Raw genomic sequence first — 19,027 nt, 5'->3', positions numbered from 1 at the left:
TTATATCATCCAACGCCCCCACCCCCAACCTAGGAGCTTGAAAAGCCCTAATCAACTTTATTTCTAGCTAGGTACAGGAGTGTACTTCACACTTCAGTTGGGGGCTTGGGCTGAGACCTCCCTTTCCTGTTACACCTGAAAGGGTAACAGGACCTCGCTCATGTCCTGCTTTCGGATCCCCTCCCCCACCCCCCAACTGTGTCCCCTGAGGGTCTCGTTAATAGATTACTGCATGTCAATCACTATCTCGGGGTCTGCTTTGGTTTGGAGATCCCCACTGAACATATTCGATTGTTTTCAGGGCCTTTTGAATAAACCGTGGCAGGCTTTGTGTGCCTTTGGGCAGCTGCTGGGCTCTCGGCTCTGGAGATGCTCCCTGGGGTGAGGCGCCCTGCAGCAAGCCAGGGATGTTTCCTATCTGCAGCTCTGTGAGTGCAGCCCCTAGAGCATGGAGAATTGGCTGCAGGACAGGAGAGCTAAAACACAATTGATTTATAAAAGTCAATGACATTTTAAAGCCGGACTGGGAAAAGAGCAAGATGGATCTCAGAGCTGAATTGATTTAAAGGGTAAGTATTGAGGCCAACAGACTGATTGAGGAGCGAGAGATGAGGTATTGGAAGAGGCACTCTGGAGGGGTGGGAAGAGATGGTTTCATAAAGTTAATGCGATTTGCCGCCAAGGCCAAAGGGGACCTCCTTCAGGGTCCCACACTGTCCTGGGAATTCTGCATGAGCATCAGACGATTTATTACCTAATGGTTCTTGAGTGCCCCTACTTTTAAAAACTTGTTTATATATATATATATGTATGTATAATTTTATTTATTTATTTATTTTTGAGATAGGGTCTTGCTGTGTCACCCAGGCTGAAGTGAAGTGGCACGATCATAGCTCACTGCTGGCTCAAACTCCTAGGTTCAGATGATTCTCCTACCTCAGCCTTCTGAGTAGGTGAGATTACAGGTGTGTATGACCATGCCTGGCTAATTTTTTTTTTTTTTGGTAGAGATGGGGTCTTGCTATGTTGCCCAGGTTGCTCTCGAACTCCTGGCCTTCAGCAATCCTCTGCCTCGGCTTCCCAAAGTGCTGGAATTACAGGCATGAGCCACTACACCCAGCTTAATTTGTGACTTGCATTCTGCCTAGCTCTAATTGGCCACCTGTTTGTTCCTAGGTCTCCATCTAAGAGGTCTAGAGAATGAGCCAGGCCCTCCTAATGAGCCTCACCTGGGCGTGAAGAACTAAAACCAGTAAAGTGCACAGCCTATCCATTCCTGCCCCCAGGAGTGAAAATATTAATTTTTAAGTAGTGATTAGGTAGATTAGAGAGTTTGGAGTTTTTCTCATAGTGAATACCTCAGGGAGTCAAAAATCAATATAAAAGATTGCATTCTTGAAAGTTATTTTAATCAGTGCTTCCTGGGTCTGCCTCCTGGCTCAGCTGAGGCTGGTCTTCAGCAAGGGTGGTGGGAAGCCAGGAGACACCCGAGTGTTTGCTCTTTACTTCCATGCAGGATGCAGCCCTACATTCAAGTGGATCTGGTGTTCATTTATCCATTCTTGAGATTATGGGGCCTCCTGTATGCCCACCTGCGAGAGCCACTGCATATGGAGATACAAGACACACACCTGCCCTGGCAGAGCTCACGGGGGACGGATGCCCCAACACCAGATCTTGCTGTCACATATAAAGGGAGAGGGGAGTGTGAAGGCAGCAGCAGCGAGGCAGTTGGGCTTGGGGTGGGGCTGGCTGGAGGGGGCAGGGAGCCTGGGTGAGGTGAGGAGGGACAAATGAATGCGATGAGCCTCACTGAGGGGTGGAGTGTGCCCAGCAGGGGAACAGGAAGAGGCAGAGAGTGAGAGGGTGAGTCCAGACCAGGAAGTCTGGCTCCACTCCCAGGCTTTCCACCCTGACTCTCATAGGACCCACGTTCCTGCCTTAGGAGAGACTATATCCTAAGCCCCTGCCAGACTAATGAAAACCCACCCTCTGAGAAAGAGCAGCCTGTTGGACCTCTTCCAACTTCTGCCTTCAACCCATTCTGGGATCTTTCTTGCTGTGGCTCCTTGAAAGAGACCGTGCCCCCTTTTTAGGGTGTAGACAGTTTTCGCTACAGCCTTAGACATCAGAGACATGGGTCTGATGTGGCTGTGATGTGGAGGGCCTGTGTGAGCCGGTGCCCAGCTTCCTCCCTCTCACACCGCACACCTGGGTCTCTCCAAGCTGACAGGTCCCGCACGGACCATTGTGCCACACCTCCACCCCCGTATGTCTGCCTTTCCCTTTCCCTGGACTCATGACTCTGCTGGTGAATCCTGACTCACTTTTGAAGCATCAGTGTCAGTACAGTTACTTCCTAAGGTATGAAGACCCTTCTGGTAGGCTCTCAATGCCGAATGATTGACTTCCATCCCTTATGCTGCCCCTAGGACCTTGCTGACACCTCTGGCTGGACATGCACCTCTCCTTCATAAACATGTGTCTCATGTCTGTGAATGTGAGGCAGGAATCCTCAAGTCTGAAGAGGATGAGAACTCATCAAATCCAAGAGACTTTGTGCCTCTGTAGATGATCCGCTTGGGTTGGGAGAAATCTGCCAACAGGATTCTCCTACCCACGGCCTGTTTCCACACATGAAAAACTAAAGGGCATGAGATTACTGATTCTCAGTCCATAATCAGAGAAGCAGCAAGCAGGAAAATGGAAAAGCGAAACCGTAGCTTAGCAGTGGGTATGGAGAGGCAGTGGGAGGTCATGGAAGATGCACAGGATTCCGAGTCCTGAGGCCCTTTACCCTCTTAGAGCCTCAGGTTTCTATCTATAAATGGGGGCCAGATACGGATCCTGCTGCTTCCTAGACAGTGGTGAGGATGGAATGAATGAGCAATTTTCTTTGAGAGCAGTGAAGTGCTGAGTGAACAGTGTTGGCCCTGCTTCTTGCTCCCGTGGGCTGTGCCCCTTGGAAGGCTCTCTCCTCTCTTCTGGACTTTGTTCAGGGGCTGATGGCCCAGGACCCCAGGTGCCTGCTGTTTCTGCTCTGTTCAGACAAGCAGGCCATTCACCAAGAGCCTGGGATCGGTAAAATCAATATAATTGCATGTCGATTATAAATTTCATTTTCTGCCTGCCTATGAGCCATTAGCTTAGATCAATACATTCTCTACCCTTGGTTAAGTAATCACGGGGGCTGGTGAGGATTTCAGCAGAATCAGGGCAGGGTCCAGACTGCCTTGCTGCCTTGGACAGTGGAGTTCAAGGTGGCCTCTTGGCCCATGCCTAACTCAGTTCAGGCCTGTCTTGCAAATAAATCACTTATCCCTATCTTTAAACAGTAAGGTCATGGCTAGTTCTCCAGCTGTCTGGGGCTACAAGGCCAGCTTGGAGCTCCTCCAGCCCAGCACCGAGCAGCATTGTGTGTTCTGAGTGTCTAAGAGCACTGGTCAGGTCGGGGCACTTATGGATGTCTAACATCTTCCATGGGAAGAGAAATTCTCTTTTCCCATCAGTTGGTCGGAGTTGTCTGGGAAGAAGGAGAACATGAGGGTTGGTGGGGGAAGAGGCTTGAGTTCACAGTTCCCCTCTTCTGGGTACAAACAGCCACCTTCATCTCCTAGCATGAAACTCAGGCAGCAGCAGATGGACTGGTGGCCTAAGGGCTGTTGGAGGGTGGTGGCTGGGAGTGTTTGTTCTCAGCTTGTGGTGTTGAAACACTCTGGTACTTACAAACTCTGTAGGGTGGGGCGGTGTCAGCTGCTGCCCAGCGCACAGCTGGCACTGGGGGAAGAGTGTCTGGAAGCAGAGGAACCCAGCTCTCCATAGATCTGCTTCAACAAAGTCCCCTGTGTCTCCCTCTCCTTCTCTGCAGGTGGCAGATGGGAAACACCATTGCTTTCACTAGCATTTACCCTCTCTCCTTGCCCTCAGGGCCACTCCCTGTGCACCTGCTGCCCCCACTGCAGCCTGCATAAGGCCTGTCTAAGGCTCCGGCCAGGCACACCACTCCATTGTCTAAAACCCTACCTGGACGTGGGACAGGCTCATTCCCTTACATCACGTTGTCCTCCCCCTGCCTTCCTGCATTGCAGCCACCATAGGGGCACACTGCTTGCCCCAGGTTGCCACCTCTGGGCCTTAGCACAGAGGCTTTCACAACCTGGGATGGCTCTTCTCCCTTGCTGCCTGGATCTGAGCCTGGCATGTAAATATGAAGGCATGCACTATATGTTCAGAAGCCTTTGGGTTCTGGATCCCAGCAGAGCGCCTTCCTGGTTGGGTACCCTTCCTGGCTGGCAAGTTCTTTATCCTTTCTGGGACTCAATTTCCTTATCTGAAAATCCTTATCTGAAAAATGGGGCAACAGTGGTCTTTTTCTCAATGGGAATCTTTTGAGGATGAAGGGAGATAATGCATGTGCCTGCACATGACAGGTGCAACAGGACTTCAAACAGGAAGTTCCAACAGGGCTCCAAGCAACACAGGATGTGACATTCTAAAGTGAGGGACAAACCAGGAAGTATGCTTTCAGAGAGATAGGTCACAGCCAGCTACCATGGACCTAGAAATGTTGACCTGGTCTTCTATGTTGCAAACAAAATTGACCTAGGGCACCTCTATCCAGGTATGCCCAGAGTTAACCCAGGGCCTGCCAGGTGGGGACATTGGAGGACACAAATAAAGTCATTTCATGTGCTGTGCTTGCTTGGCAGCGTGTCCCATGAGCTCAACAGGCATTAGTGTGGTTGCTGCGATTTTAAGCACTTGGTAAGCACGTGAAGAGTTAAATCAGGGAGAAGAAGCTATCTGAGGCTGCAGCATTTGGAATAGCCAATCTTTTTTTCCCAGAAATATGGGAGTTGAAGTAAAATAGCAGCCAAATCTGGGATTCCTCAACATCACTAGGTGGCAGGGGCCAAGCCCATCTGAGCTCACCACACGCCTTTGCCACCATGGCTAACACCTGGCACCCCTGGTGAGGGCTAACTCCACAGGATGCCCACTGCTCTGTGTCCCATAAAATCCCAATTCCCCTCCCCTTTCCCACTAGCCTGCTGCTGGGCCAGGCTGACTTTCAGGGGAACAAATCTGGGACAGGCCAGGACAGAGTGGGTGGCCTGTCTCCACTTTCATTTTGGCCCCCGCACCTAGTGATAGCATTGTGTGTGCCTGCCATGGAGACAGGTGCTTGTGAGGGTTGGACAGGATTTGACAGCTTTGTATTGCTGGCATCGCTGGGGGCATGAGCTGCTCAGTGACACATCAGCCTCCATCTGCCGCTGTGCAGCACTAGATTTGGGAGGGAGGCTTCTCAGACCTCAGAGTCTTGTGTTTAAGCTGCTTCTGCTCTTATTAGTGGTGCAGTTTTGAGCATTTTACTTATATTATTCTGCCTCTATTTTCTCCCTTGTCTCACAGAGTTGGTGTAAAGATTAAAATAGGACATTTACATGTAACACAAGGTCCAGCTTGCATCCGGCACATTCTAAACACTCATTAGAGATTCTCTCACTTTCCTTCCTTCCTTAAAGAGGAAAGTGAAAGGACAGTTTGTGGCCTTTAATGTATTAATAGTGGAAAGTCATATCCTTGATTGCATTTATATAAAATTGAAGAATAGGTAAGATCACTGTAGGGTGCTAGAAATCAGAAAGGTGTCGCTCTGGTTGGGAGAAGGATCGGGGTGACTGGGAAGACACAGGAGAAAACCTCCTAGACTTAAGGAAACTGCTTTATATCTTGATCTTCAGGCTGGTCACTGAGAGAACACTTAAGATTTGTGCATTTTACTCTGTAAATTATGCCTCAATAAGAAAATCTTAAAATTTTTAGACATAAACAATGAAAATCCTAGAAGAGTTTTCAAAAAAAAAAAAAAAAATCAGGCTGCAATGTGATTTGAGGCCACTCTTGTTCAAAAATCCCCAAACTGGAAACTTTTATTTCCTCTAATCAGGTTCCCCTGGATTTGTCCTGGACCCTTTGCTGATCTGAGGGCCTCGGTAACTTCATTTCACTTCTGAGCAAATTTTTAGAAGGGACTGACAAGAGACAGCTTGGTCTCCTCCATGGGGTGGAACACCTGGCTAGTGGCAGAGGATGTCCAGGCTTGGGCACCTCTGCTGTCACAGAACGTGTCAGCTACAAACAGCGGTGCCAGGGCCTGGCCTGGAAGTAGAGACTGCTGGGTGAGTTCCCTTTGGCCCTTCTTCTCCAGAGCAGGCTCCTCTGAGGCCTCCTGTCCCTGGCTAAGCTCTAGCCCACAACCTGGATGCACCCCTCCATGAGCAGTTCTAATATGCCCCTTCCTCAGCATACCTTACTGACCACTCTGCTAGACCTCTGTCCTGTCTCTGAATTAGGCAAAGTCAGATGCTGTGTCACCTAATTAGGTGACTGTTCCTTAGCTGCTTCACTCTCAGGGCCATGAAGGCGGTGAGGGCTCTCATAGGGAGCCTTCATGGTACCTGACAAGCCTGGGCAGGGGCATCATGGCATGGCCAAAGGCATATCCCGGAAGCCACAACATTCATAACTAAACAATCTGAGGAGGACTGCTAACCCTTTGAGTGTCCCTAAAGGGCAGAATCTTCCAGGGCTCTGAAGGATCCCCCAGTCTGAGCACGTATGAGGTCAGTTGACCTCTGGGCTGTCATTCCCTAACCACTTTTCAAGTAGTCCTACAGTCTTGGGGCAAAACCCAGCAGTGTCCTATCCCTTTACTTCCATTCCCCACCTCACAGAGGCAGCCACTTTCAACCTTTGTCATTGGTTCTTTTGGTATCACTTCTATGTTTCCAGATAGTATTTATTTATTGCCACTTCTTGATTTTTTCCTTTTAAGTGTTATTTATTAACTTCTTACTATAAAAGATGAAGATTTTGTTTCTTTTACTCCCTTTTCCCCACCATCCGTAAGCACCCACTCCACCCTCCCAATATAGTTATATTATCATTTTGGTTAGATTAACAACAGAATTTCCATTATTAGCACCATTTAATTGCTAGTCCCACTTGAGGTATGTCATATATGATAATAATTTTTCTTTCATGAATCACTTTTGTTTTCCCTGGAGTTCATAATTGCCTTGCTTTTTTATTTGCTTAGTTTTCTGCTAGGTATCAATAATCCAACCTTAAACATTCTATCAGTTGTCTAAATCTAATCTCCATGTGTTTAGATGCACCTTCTTAAAAATATCATTGCATTTTATCACTGAAAGAACCTATAGCTGTCATGGAGATGTACAGGGCCAGGTGCAGTGGTCTTCAGATAGTGTTGGGTTAGGGAGAAGGCAGAGGCCTTAGCATTGGACAGACAAATTTACATCCCACATGTATTGGCTGGGCAACCATGATTCTTCTACATCTATCAAAATGGTAACAATGATATCACATTAGAGTGTAGTCATGAGAATTAAATGAGGTACAACAAAAGTGCCTGGAGCATGGGTACACCATAAATGTTAGTTTACTTTCTTGTGGGACAATCACATGAATAAGGCCATTGAAGTTACTTCATCACACTAATAGAGCTTTCTCTCCCCACCCCCAAAGTATTGACCAGGCTCTGAACATTCATCAAGACTCCTAAGACATTGACACTCCTGCTACGGGAGATGGTGAGAGCTCCTGTAACTTTGCCCATCAGTCTGATGATTTCCTTTAAAAGAAGGAGCCTCCTTAATAGCAACATCAATTTTATTTTGAAACACTGCAAACAAAGACAGAAATTCTGAAAGGAAAATGTATACAAGTTAAAAACATGTAAATCTAGAAAAAAACCCCACTCTAATATAAAAATAAAGGGCAAGCAACAAATTAGGAAAATATTTGCAACATATGAGTCAGTGAAAGGCGAGGTCAAATTTCCTAAGTACCAGGCCAGCTAGGGTAGAGACAGTGCTCCAGCCACCCAGGCAAATGCTTTCTCCTCTATCCAGCTATTCATCCATTCAAAAAACACAGGTTGAGTGTCCACCTGGTACCTGGCATTGGGGGCATAATGATGCCCCCAAACAGAAATGGTTCCTGCTCTCACGGAGCTCATGGAGCATGCAAGTGACAGTTATTCACCAAACAGTCACACTCAGGAGTATACAACTGCAACCTATGGTAAATACCATAAAGAAAAGGAGAGCTGGTGCAGAGGATCCAGCCTAGACTGGGGTGTGTGGGAAGACTTCCTTGACTGGCAACACTTGAATTATACTATAACTGGAGAGTGAATAGGAATTAAGGGGTGTGTGTGTGTGTATGTTTGCATGCATGAATGCATGTGCACATACATACATGCTTGCATGTGTGCAAATGTGAATGTAGGAGGCATTCCAGGGGAAAGAAGGATGTGCAAAAGCCCCAGGGTGGAAGGTTCATAGAACACTGAGAACTGGAAGAGGGCCATATGGCTGGCCTATATGCACTAGATGCCAGTAGCACCCCTCAGTTGGAATAACCAAAAATACTCCAAACAATGCCAAATGTTCCCTAGGGGGTGCAAATTGCTCCCGGTTGAGAACTATTGACTTAAAACAAACATTTATGAGAAACCTTGGATTTCAAAGACAGGCTGCCTGTAAGCCCCTTTGCTGAAGCACTGGTCTCTTACCAGCACTGTCCAATAGAAATATAAAAAATACAATATGAGTCACATATGTACTTGTAAATGTTCTAGTAGCTATAGTAAAAGAATGTAAAACAGGTAAAATTAATTTTAATAATGGATTTTATTTAACCCAATATATCCAAAATGTTGTCATTTCAGTAAAATAATTATTAATGAGATATTGTACATTTTTTTTTGTACTAAGTCATCAAAATTTGGTATGTCTTTCTCTCAGTTTGGTCTAGTGACATGCCAAGTGCTTAGTAGCCACATGTAGCCAGTGGCCAGCTCATTACACAGGAGTGGGAGGGTGGAACTAAGCTCTCACAGAGGCTTCTGGCCTGTCCTATCCCTTGGGTCATCACCAGACTTGCCCCCTCCTCAGCAGAGCCATGCAAGGTCCTCCTTTGCCCACTGGGGTACACAGGTTTCAGCCCATCCAAAAGCACCCCACAGAGGGGTTCTGATGGCTGTGGAACACACTGGAAGGCCGGTCCCATCCAGGAAAATCATTCAAGTGCTTGCAAGGTGCTAATAAGATGGGTGTGTTCCCTGTGAATCCACAGAAGGCTGGAGGCTCCCAGCTGCAAACACCTGGTGAGACACAAACTGTTTCCAAGCTCCCAGGCAAATACTCCATCCACCTCCAAAGACCCATCCTCCACTTCATTATTTACAAAAGGAGCTCAGGTCTCCCAGATACTGGCCACCTGAAAAGACACATTCTATTTTTTGTAAAAGACAGATGTTCTCATTCAAAATGACACTTTCCGTGGCCAAGAAGTTGTTGTCCATGGAGATGCTGTCTCTAGCCCCATACAGTGGCCAAGTCTTCAGGTCACTGTGCTGGGTCGCTGGCTGGACACAAGCTGACTAGCCCAGTCCTGGACTCTCCTGACTCCCATCTCTTGCTGGTCTGAGTCTGCTCCCTCATCCACCTGTCCTGCCCCAGGCCCTGCAGCTCTCTGGGTGTTCTCCTGGCAGGAAAGCCTGCCTGCTCCCGGCCTGCTTGAGGAAATGCTGCCTGCAGAAGAGCAGGGATGAAGACTCTCGCTTGTGCCCAGCTGTCTCTAGAAGCCAGGGCATTGCCTTCCCTGGTAAGTGGTGCTTCTGTGTTGGCCACAGGGCAAATCTTGGGCATTTCCTTCTCAGTAAAGAAGCAAAGTTTCCTTAAAGTTGCCACCAGGTCACCTGGAGCGACTGAGGGCCTCTGCAAAATGTGGAATGTGGGGCGAAGTGTGTATACCCACTGGACACTAAGCCGGCCACCGCCCTTTTGCAACTTCAGGTCGGGTCCCCACGCAGCCCAGGAGTTTCAGGAGGAAGGGCACTTCCTTAGGAGGATGCTCACTGTTCAGCGGCAATGGTCCCAGAACACCCGCCCCATGTGACACACGGCGTGACAGCTGGCCAAGTGTCCGCGCACATTTGCCAAGAGGCATGTGCGGTGCCCAGAAAAACCCCAGAAAGTTGGACTTACCCCTCCTGGCCTGCCTGATCTTTGGGCTCAGCATGTTCTTGCAGCCGTCCGGCCAGCCCCGCGGGGCCGATCATGCTGTCATCCACTTGCTTTTGCTCATCCGCGCGCCCAGTCGCCCCTCATGCCCTGCTCACTCGGGGCCCCGTGGCCGCTGGCGTCACCCGTCAGGTTCCCTTGGCTACCTCTCCCGGCTCCGGACGGACGGCTCGCCTTGGACTACATAAACCTCGATGCATTATTTATCCATCCCAGAATTAATTCCCATCCAAGCGGACCATTAAAGCCTCAGTAATCACTGCTGATCAATCACTGGACCAGGGCGGGGCAGTTCCTCTGCCTGGCCTGGGCGCACGCGTGGCTGTCCAAGCTGAGCGCGGGGGCGGGGCGGGGCCGAGAGGGGTGGGGCCAGCCGGAGACGCCCGGCGCGGTCCTGGCCCGGGAGAGGGTACTGGGGTTCCTGGCCCTTCTCTGCTGAGGCTGGAGGAAATGCGCCTTTCTGTCGCCGCCTAGGAGCCGCACTCCCTGCCGAGCACGGGTGGGAGAGCGCTTTGGTGAGAGAGTAGCCGAGACCCCCACGCAGGGCCCAGCCCACGGGGACCCGCTTATGAGCTCACTGTTTTAAGTGTTGGAAGTCGGGTATGTCTGGGAAGGAGCAAGCAGCCTGGCAATGTAAACTCCTCAGGAGACTCCCAGCAGGAAGATGCCTGTTAAGGATACTATTTATGCCTCCTTAGTAAGGTGACAGTAATAAGAGGCCAGGAAGCACTTAACTCAGGGCTCTTCACATAGGAATATCTGAATTGAATAGTGAATCTCTGCTAATTGCTATGTTTCTGTTTGATACTGGCATAATTTTAAAGGGTGCATACGGGGGCTTTGTGAGGAGGGGAATCCAGCCTCAAGATGCTAAAAATTACCCAAGGAATGCAATCATAACAATAGCTATCATTTATTAGGCACCTACTATGTGTCAGGCACTGAGGCTGGTGCTTTACATTCAATATCTCATTTAACTCTCAAACTCCTGAGGCAGGTGTTATATATATAGCATTTCAAATCTGGAAAACAAGGCACAGCAAGGTTGAATCACCTGCCCAAAGTCATACAGTACCGAGCGGCAGGGCGGGCACCGGAGCCCAGGGCTGTGTCTACTTCTCCTGCTGCTCTGTGATGCCAGCCTCTCCACCCTATTCCCATCACTGCATGGTAACAGCTCCTGGCTTGAGCCCCCAATGAACTTGCTGAACGGTGACCTGCCTCTGTGCCCCTGGATAATCACTCCGTGTATCTTCTTAGGCATCTGAGTGTGGGTCTGGCCATTTGGGCCTGAGGATTGTGTGACCCTTTCAGTAGCTGGCAAAGAGGGATTTGAACAATGCCCTCCCCTGCTCAGATAGCCATGCCCTCCATCTGACCCTCCCCACTCCCTCGAGTGCCCCATGTCCACAGATCCCCAAGGGTCCTATTGGTGTGTAATCAACTTTAGCAGCTGGAGAGGGAGAGGGCCCACCAGGAGATCACTGTGGCAATCCTCCCTAGGGAAGAGTGTGCCCTGTGGAGAGGGGAGGACTGCAGAGTAAGGAGGAAGACTCACCAGGATGTGGTTAGCCGCATGGCCGAGCTGGTGGGAGAAGGTGGAGTCCCTGGAGACAAAGCTGTCTTACTCAGCATCAAGTCACTTGTTCTGGTCTTCAGCTGCTCCTCAGAGGGATGAATGAGTACCTTGGCATAACATTCCAGGTTCTTTCATGGTAGCATCCATGGCCTCCTCTCTGACCTATCTCTTGCTGATGTGCTATACAACCATATGCACATACAGCGCCTGCTCCTGTGCGCCCCATTGACTTTGCACATGCCCTGCTCCTGTGTATTCCTGTTCTTGCATGTGCAGCCCCTGCTCTTCTGTGACTCCGTGTCTTTGCACGTGTAGCTCCCTCTTTCCGGAATGCCCTTCCTCACATTGCCTTGTCCTTCTTTGGGCAATTCCCCAATGAAATTCTCCTGATTCCACCAGCAGAATGAGCCGCTAAGCACTTCCGCTGGGTCCTTATCTGTGTCCCTGGACTGCCCCTCTTGTATGCCCTCCCTGAGCCCCAGGCTGACTCAGGCCAGAAGCCTCACAGGAAATTCTGGCTTGATGGGCAGATCCAAGAAACACCACTGAATGACAGAACTGACCTCCTTTTCCTTTAAGGCCAGGTACAAGCCACGGTTGGGACACGGACCACCCAGGAGGAGTAGGGAGAATATCAGGCTAGAAAATCTCATGTCGACACCAGGGTCACAGGGCAAGTCCTGTGGCCTGTGACAATGTCTTGAGCAATCAGGAAGCCATTTGTGAGTAATGCAGCCTGGACCACTTTATCCAAGTCAGAGGCAAGGAAATGCCCTGAGACTTAGTCTGGGTCCACTCACGCTTGTTTTGGTTAAGAAACCACCCCCAGGCGCTTTTCCTGTGCAGCTGTTTTCCCTGATGATATTAAGTCACTGTGTTCACTCGCCTGCTTTTCTGGGGATCAGAGCTGGAAGTGGACAAAACCACAGGCTCTGGGCTCACACCCAGAAGTCAGGCTGGGAAAAGGGCAGGAGCTGATCTGGATTCTGCATCTGAGAAGGCTGGGGGAATGGGGCAGGTGGGCAAAGTAGCTCATTTCTCCTCTCCACCCTCAGACTGTGCTCTCAGTACTTCCTGAGATGAAGGGTCCATAGAGGCAGGAATTGGAGCCCCTCCATCCTGAAGTTTACCAGCCCTGATCCGCAGGGCCCTGGGAGCCTCCCACTTCCTCTTGGGTGGCTTGTGGGAGGATGGAGTGGGGACAAGGGCAGGGCAAAGGGATCTGTTGAACATGCGACATCCTATAAGCTTTTATTTGAAGAACCAGCCCTACGCTTCTCAATTATAAGTGGGACACCAAAACCAAGGAGTGGGAGACACAGGTCTAGCTTAGCAGTGGCGACAGAGAGATGCCTCCCTCTCCACTGCCCTGTGACTGCCTAAACGGTGCTGCCCCTTAACAGCAGTGGTCCTGGGTCTGCCTTCACCTGGTTTCCTGCCTTGAATCATTCAGTATTTTCTAAGGGCTGTTCAGGGACAGGAGCTGAAGGATATGTGGAGAGCGCTGAACGGACAGAACTCCCCAGAAGGCATCTATTGAAATGCACACCTGTTGGTGGGATGGCTGCCAATCAGCATCAACTGGCCCGGAGCCAGGATGCCTTCAAAACAGTAGTTCCTAACCTTGGCTACATATGAGGGAGCTCTGACAGTGAATTCCCATGTCCCACCATCAGTGGCTCTGATTTAACTAGTCTGGAGGGTTTATTGTCATTGGGAGCTATAAAAGCTCCTCTAGGGATTCAGCCAGGGTTGAGAACCACGGCTTTAGAAGACTACTGCATTTGGGGTGTTTGCCAGCTGCCATCCTGAGGGAGATTCTTCTCAGGGAGAGGCACATCCGCCAATAAATCTCCTGGTCGGAAAGTGGAAAGGGCATCTGTCCGAAGCCCCACCTTGAGACAACTCTATGCAGAGGCACAGGTGCTGTTGGATAGTCTGTGCACTGTTCAAAGGTGTCCAGTAGAGGGAGGTAAGGAGGCTGAATTTGGGCTCCATTGGCAAAGCCATGTGTTCCAGCACGGGGAGGTGGGGAGCTGTGCAGCTGGAAGAGGGAGCTTTCCTCTAATTTGCACAAAGGCGACGTATAGATAGCAGAGCCCTGCTTCCCCTGTTCCAGAAGCTGCATGGAGGACCAGAGTAAGCCCTTCTGGAGGCAGAGGAGAGAAACAATGCTACTCTGGCTTTGTGATGCCTGCGCAGGGGTCACCAGCACCTGGGTCCCCAGCCTGCCTGCTTAGCACGCTCTCTGTTCCTGCTGCCAGGAGGCTGATGCCGCAGCTCCCTTGTGTGTCACTCCAGGTCTTCATGGGCAGCTCCCACCCTCATGCTTTGGTTTCTCCTTCTGTCTATCCCAGTAGTGGGCTGGACCAGCTAGAGAGTACCAATGATATAACTGATTGTTACATTTTCAGGAGTTTTGTAAGCCAGTTGTTTAGCAAGAGTGTCATTAGAAATTAACATATATAAACTTATAATTAAATAAACTATTTAAGACAAAGATAACAAGCACTAAAAACTTGTAATTTCCAAATCATTTTACTACATTTTATTATTCTTAAGGTAATTGACATCTATTGTTTCTACATGGTGGATAATATATATTGGGTTGCTGCCATGCACCTCTTTTCAACTCTAATGTTCAGTGACATCATGCTGGTAGTTTGAAATTGAATGTTGTGGGAGTATTTACACCAAGAAAACCAGCAAATGCAGTAAATCAGAGCTTAAATGTTTTGTTTTGTTTTGTTTTTCTTCTACAGAGCTGGTTGTTAAGCATTTGTCAGCACACCTGTGGCCCGTTTCCACCACATTCACTCTGTCTCCCCCAGTCACTGTAGACTCCCTGTTCTAGGCAAAGGATACCAACTCTCCACCTGAATCTGTTCTCCCCTTCGTTCTGGGAACACACAGATGTTCTACATTTCCAGCATCCTTGCCGTTAGGTGTGACTGCATCCTGGCCATTATACATGAGCAGAAGTGATGTGGTTACTTCTAGGCCTGGCTTCCAGGACTCCTCTTGCCACCCTTCTAAGCTCATTTCTCTTTCCTGGTTGACTGGGATAGGATCACTTTGAAATTCCTATGTAGAATATGGTAGAATCCCTGCCATCAGGGGCCCTGAATGACTGCATGGAGCCAAGCCCTCACTGTCAACCCAGAAACATCTTGAGAGAAAGAGAAATTAACTTATACTGTATCGAGTCATTTCATAGTTGGTCCTCTTCATTACTATAGCCAACATTCTCACTGGATACACACTCCACTCTGCCTGCCCTTTTTTGCCTTCTGAACTTTGATGCATCCCTCTAGACCTTGTTCCAGCACCACCTCCTCGCTCAGTGCTCTATGGTTAGAGTTCGGCACCTTTAACATTTCCCATATCACCCATGCCCAAGGCCATGGGGACCTTCTACAAGGCCTGTTGTGAGATCTTTAGAGGAGTATGAGTTTTTCCTGCCCCCTCACCCATAATTTGAATGTCATCTACATATAAAACCTATCATATGCTGAATTAAAAAATATTCTTCCTAGATATTTAAATTGGGAAACTGTGTGGGATTCATCAAAGTTGAACTTTTGCACCACTTTGGTGGCCTTGCCCTGCTTGTATTGTAAGCCTGTCCTTGGTCATCTTGCCGTTGGGCACTTGGGCACTGCAGGCTGCTCTGTCATAGAGGTAATGGCCTTTCTCTCCACCCACTGTTCCTGGCTTCAGCTCTGCTGCCTTGGGCCTAAAGTCTGTCTCTGCCCTTTGGCTCCACCATCTCTGTCCCCTTGCCTTGGCTTTTAGTTTCAGTTTTGCCCATACCCTGCATCCATGGCATACCCTCCCTTTGACAGCCCAGGACCCCAGAAGGGGTGTAAAACCTGGACTTCTACCTATCTGGGGTCTTTGTTGTCTTGGGATCCTGGATAGAAGGACAGACACAGAATTAGGCACTAGGAAACCACCCAGATATACGGAGCAAGAGAATTCAGACTGGAGCAGAGAGGCTTTGCTTGGAAAGCCCCTGGATTGCAACCTGTACCTTGGGCATGATTTCTAGAGTTGTTCAGCCCTGGTCTGTGAGAAAGGTGGCTTAAGGGCACTGCATTGGCTCAGACACCATAACCATAACCTTTTGTTCCAACCACTGTTGTAGCATTTGTCACACATTACCTTTAACTTTGCAACAGCTAAATCAGAGGATGCATAGTGTGTGCTGAATAGATGAATGAGTGGTGCCTCAACTGGGTTCCAGTGGCAGATGCTGAGATAAGAGTTTTTTTAGGGATTAATATTTTGCCCAGGAAAGGAGGGAAGCAGAGACAGGGAGGAAGGTATCAGAGCACACTGCACACCTGACAGTATTGCTGCCAGCCCAACTGGCACTCCGAGCACATGACCCACTGGAGGGGCCTGGCTTTGGGCAGAGGTGGCCAGGACTTGTGCAGTCATTGGCTTGGAGCCACCCAGGAAGAGAGTGAAGTTGGCTGGAAAGCTAAGCCTCACCCTAAAAGAGCTAACAGCTAGCAGCTGTCAGCTGACTTCACTCCTGCAGTTGGGCAGTGAGTCCTTTTCGGAAGCAGGTTCAGAGCAGCTTAGTTCCATGCCTACCACACTTGGGCTTTAGAGCTTGCAGACTCAATTTTAAGCCTCTGTAAGTGTTGGATTCAGGGAAATACTACTCACCTAGGACTCTTTGATCCACTTGGACAACTATCTGGGCTCCCCATTGAATTGAGCAACTTTCAGATAAAGAATTTATTCAGCTGTAAAGTCTGTGGGTTTCTCACAAGGGGAAGCTTCTATTAGAGTGATAGTAGCACAGGCCCTGCCTGTGAGTGCTGGGTTCTCACAGCGTACCTTGGGAAGCGGCTTCGGGAGGACCCTAGCTTACCAGGCCTGACACCCTGGGCTAGGCAGGGTCCCTGCTTCCAGGAGTCAGAGGCTGAGATGAAAGAGTGAAACGTGTCCTCACTATATGGCAGTTCTGTTTCTGGGTCCTGGGAACATGACGCACTGAGATTCCCAAAAGCCACCTCCCTTCCTAGAAAAGAAGGGGGGCGGTCACTGCATCAGCTGCCCAGGCTCCAAAGGCAACCCCTGCCCTTCCACAATGGTACCAACAAGGAAGCGGGTCTGAAATGATTCCCTTCCCTGAAACTTAGGTAAAGAGTCAGATTTTAGAAAACGATAAATCACCATTGTGATTAGCTTTGCATTATTGCAAAACTGTTAAGGCAGGGATTGGAACAGATGGAAAGAGTGGAAATTTCCCAGGCGCCTTCTCTCATTGCTCACACCTCTCACCACAGTCAAATTCCTCCCTGCCCCTCTCTTCTGCACAGATGCCACACCCTTGATCCCTCCTGTAACTTCCTCCTGCTTTCTTTTCTTTTCTTTTTCCTTTTTTTCCTTTCCTTTCCTTTCCTTTTTTCTTTTTTTTTGAGATGGCGTCTCGCTCTGTCACCCAGGCTGGAGTACAATGGTGCGGTCTCAGCTCACTGCAACCTTCGCCTCCTGGGTTCAAGCAATTCTTCTGCCTCAGCCTCCTCAGTAGCTGGGACTACAGGTGCGTGCCACCACACACAGCTAATTTTTGTATTTTTAGTAGAGACAGCGTTTTACTATGTTAGCCAGGCTGGCCTTGAACTCCTGACCTCATGATCTGCCCGCCTTGGCCTCCCAAAATGCCAGGATTACAGGCCTGAGCCACCGCGCCCAGTCAACTTCCTCCTGCTTTTCTATCCATTTCCCCTCCTTTTGCATCTTTAATCTCTCCCTCATTGGTGCTTTTTTCCAAGTTGACAAACTCCCTCAAGTCTTTCCTGCTCTCAAGATTACGCCTCCTCTTCACCTCATCTGTTATAGTGGAATGGAACTTGTTTTTTTGCTGTACCATATCTAGGCCCTCCCTGTTTTGGAGGAATTCCTCATCTCCCTCTTCAGAAGCTACAAGAATGGATCTGTTCTATCTCTGGCAGGCAGTTGGATATGGTCATGTGGCTGAGGCTCAGCTGAGCAGATGACCCTGCCTGGGTTTTGAATCTCATCTTGAGCGTGACCCAGAGATGGACAGAGTCGACTTCTCAGCACTGGTGGCAGTGATGACACCCGCTGTGATGATGAGGCTTTTCCACAAGTGACACTCTGCAGGGGTGTCCTCCCCAGGCTCTTCCTGCAAGAAGACTATACTTGTGCTTCTTGCTTTTAGGTTCTCTGGAGCCACTACCATTCTGTCCATTTTCCAACCTGGTCCTCCAGCTTCCAAAGGATTTTTCCAATAAATTCTCTTTTCTGGCTTTAGCTAGTTTGGATTTCCTTTCTGTGACTCACAACCCACAGAATTCTAACTGATGCCCACATTATGCCTCTCTGCCATGTTCCCCATTCCTGTTCTCCTCTCTCACTTCCTAATCCTTTTAAATCGGCACAGATGGTGCAGTTCCCCACTTGTCCATTCTCTCACTGATGGCATTTCCTTCCCTATTTCCCCAGTTATACTGTCAGCCTCATCACTGTATGTCTCAGGCTGGAAACCACAGGCCACCCTTCGAAACCCTGGACTTTTGGTTAGGACTGATAGTAATCTCAGTTCACCAGAAGGTGCTGCTGGATGACGCCCTCCTACCTCTGACCAACACTTCTTTTCTCCCAACCTTTATTTTGTCCTCATCTGTTTCAAAATCCAGCTCCCATCTCCGTGTACACCTTTGGCCTTTGTGGAACCTTGTGCACATGTGCTGCCTTGCTTTAGTGAAGCCTCAGTGACTCTTCTTTTAAGGCACTCTTGCCCATCACAGGCTTCTTAATGGAGCAGTTTATACTTGTCATCATGATATGGGCTCAGTAATCACTACCACTGTCATGTGACAGAAACTGTTTTCTTGGAGGTCACTGATGAGCATCTAGTTGCCAAATACCCTCAGTACTAATCTATCCTGGTTAAAAAAAGATAAGGGCTTTATAGTTTAGTAGGAAGATGGTACATTTGAAGAACCCTTGGTTTGAATTTCTTAAACTAAGCATTCATTGTATCAGTTGATCTTCTTAATTTCTGGACCATTATTGGAACCAGATAGAAGGAAACTTAAGCCAAACCCAAGTTTCCAGTCTTGCTAGTTCTTAGACCTAGGCCAGACTTCATGGTGCCATGCCCTTGTGGTATTGACAGAAGTACATCTAAGTGGAGAAGTTTAGAAGAGAATTGGATGTAAGACTATACTGTTTACAGGAGAGTTTTGGCTAGGAATATAACTTTTATAGACCACTGAGAAGAATGTAAAAAAAAAAAAAAAAAACAAGAAAAGAAAAATAGAGAGGCTAGGACCAAACTATGAGA

The 19,027-nt window shown here is 48.8% G+C and overlaps 1 protein-coding gene across 11 annotated transcripts in view; it reads right to left on the bottom strand.

The window, feature by feature from the left end:
• The window catches only part of ARHGAP22 (Rho GTPase activating protein 22), a 211,688-nt gene that overhangs the window by 150,392 nt on the left and 42,269 nt on the right, over positions 1–19,027 (bottom strand). For 3 of the 11 annotated variants that reach the window (XM_007962614.3, XM_007962616.3, XM_038008914.2), the window contains exon 1: positions 10,083–10,443. The exons of the other annotated variants lie outside the window; for them this stretch is intronic. In XM_007962614.3, the coding sequence (XP_007960805.1) occupies positions 10,083–10,116 (34 nt within the window). In that variant the 5' untranslated portion in view covers positions 10,117–10,443. Of the gene's footprint in view, positions 1–10,082; positions 10,444–19,027 lie in introns of those variants that run through there. 11 annotated transcript variants of the gene reach the window in all.

Source organism: Chlorocebus sabaeus, chromosome 9 (genome assembly GCF_047675955.1).
Source record: "Chlorocebus sabaeus isolate Y175 chromosome 9, mChlSab1.0.hap1, whole genome shotgun sequence".
Taxonomy (NCBI): domain Eukaryota; kingdom Metazoa; phylum Chordata; class Mammalia; order Primates; family Cercopithecidae; genus Chlorocebus; species Chlorocebus sabaeus.
The sequence above is the reverse complement of the archived record's forward strand: the minus strand, read 5'-3'. Positions and strand labels throughout refer to the sequence as shown.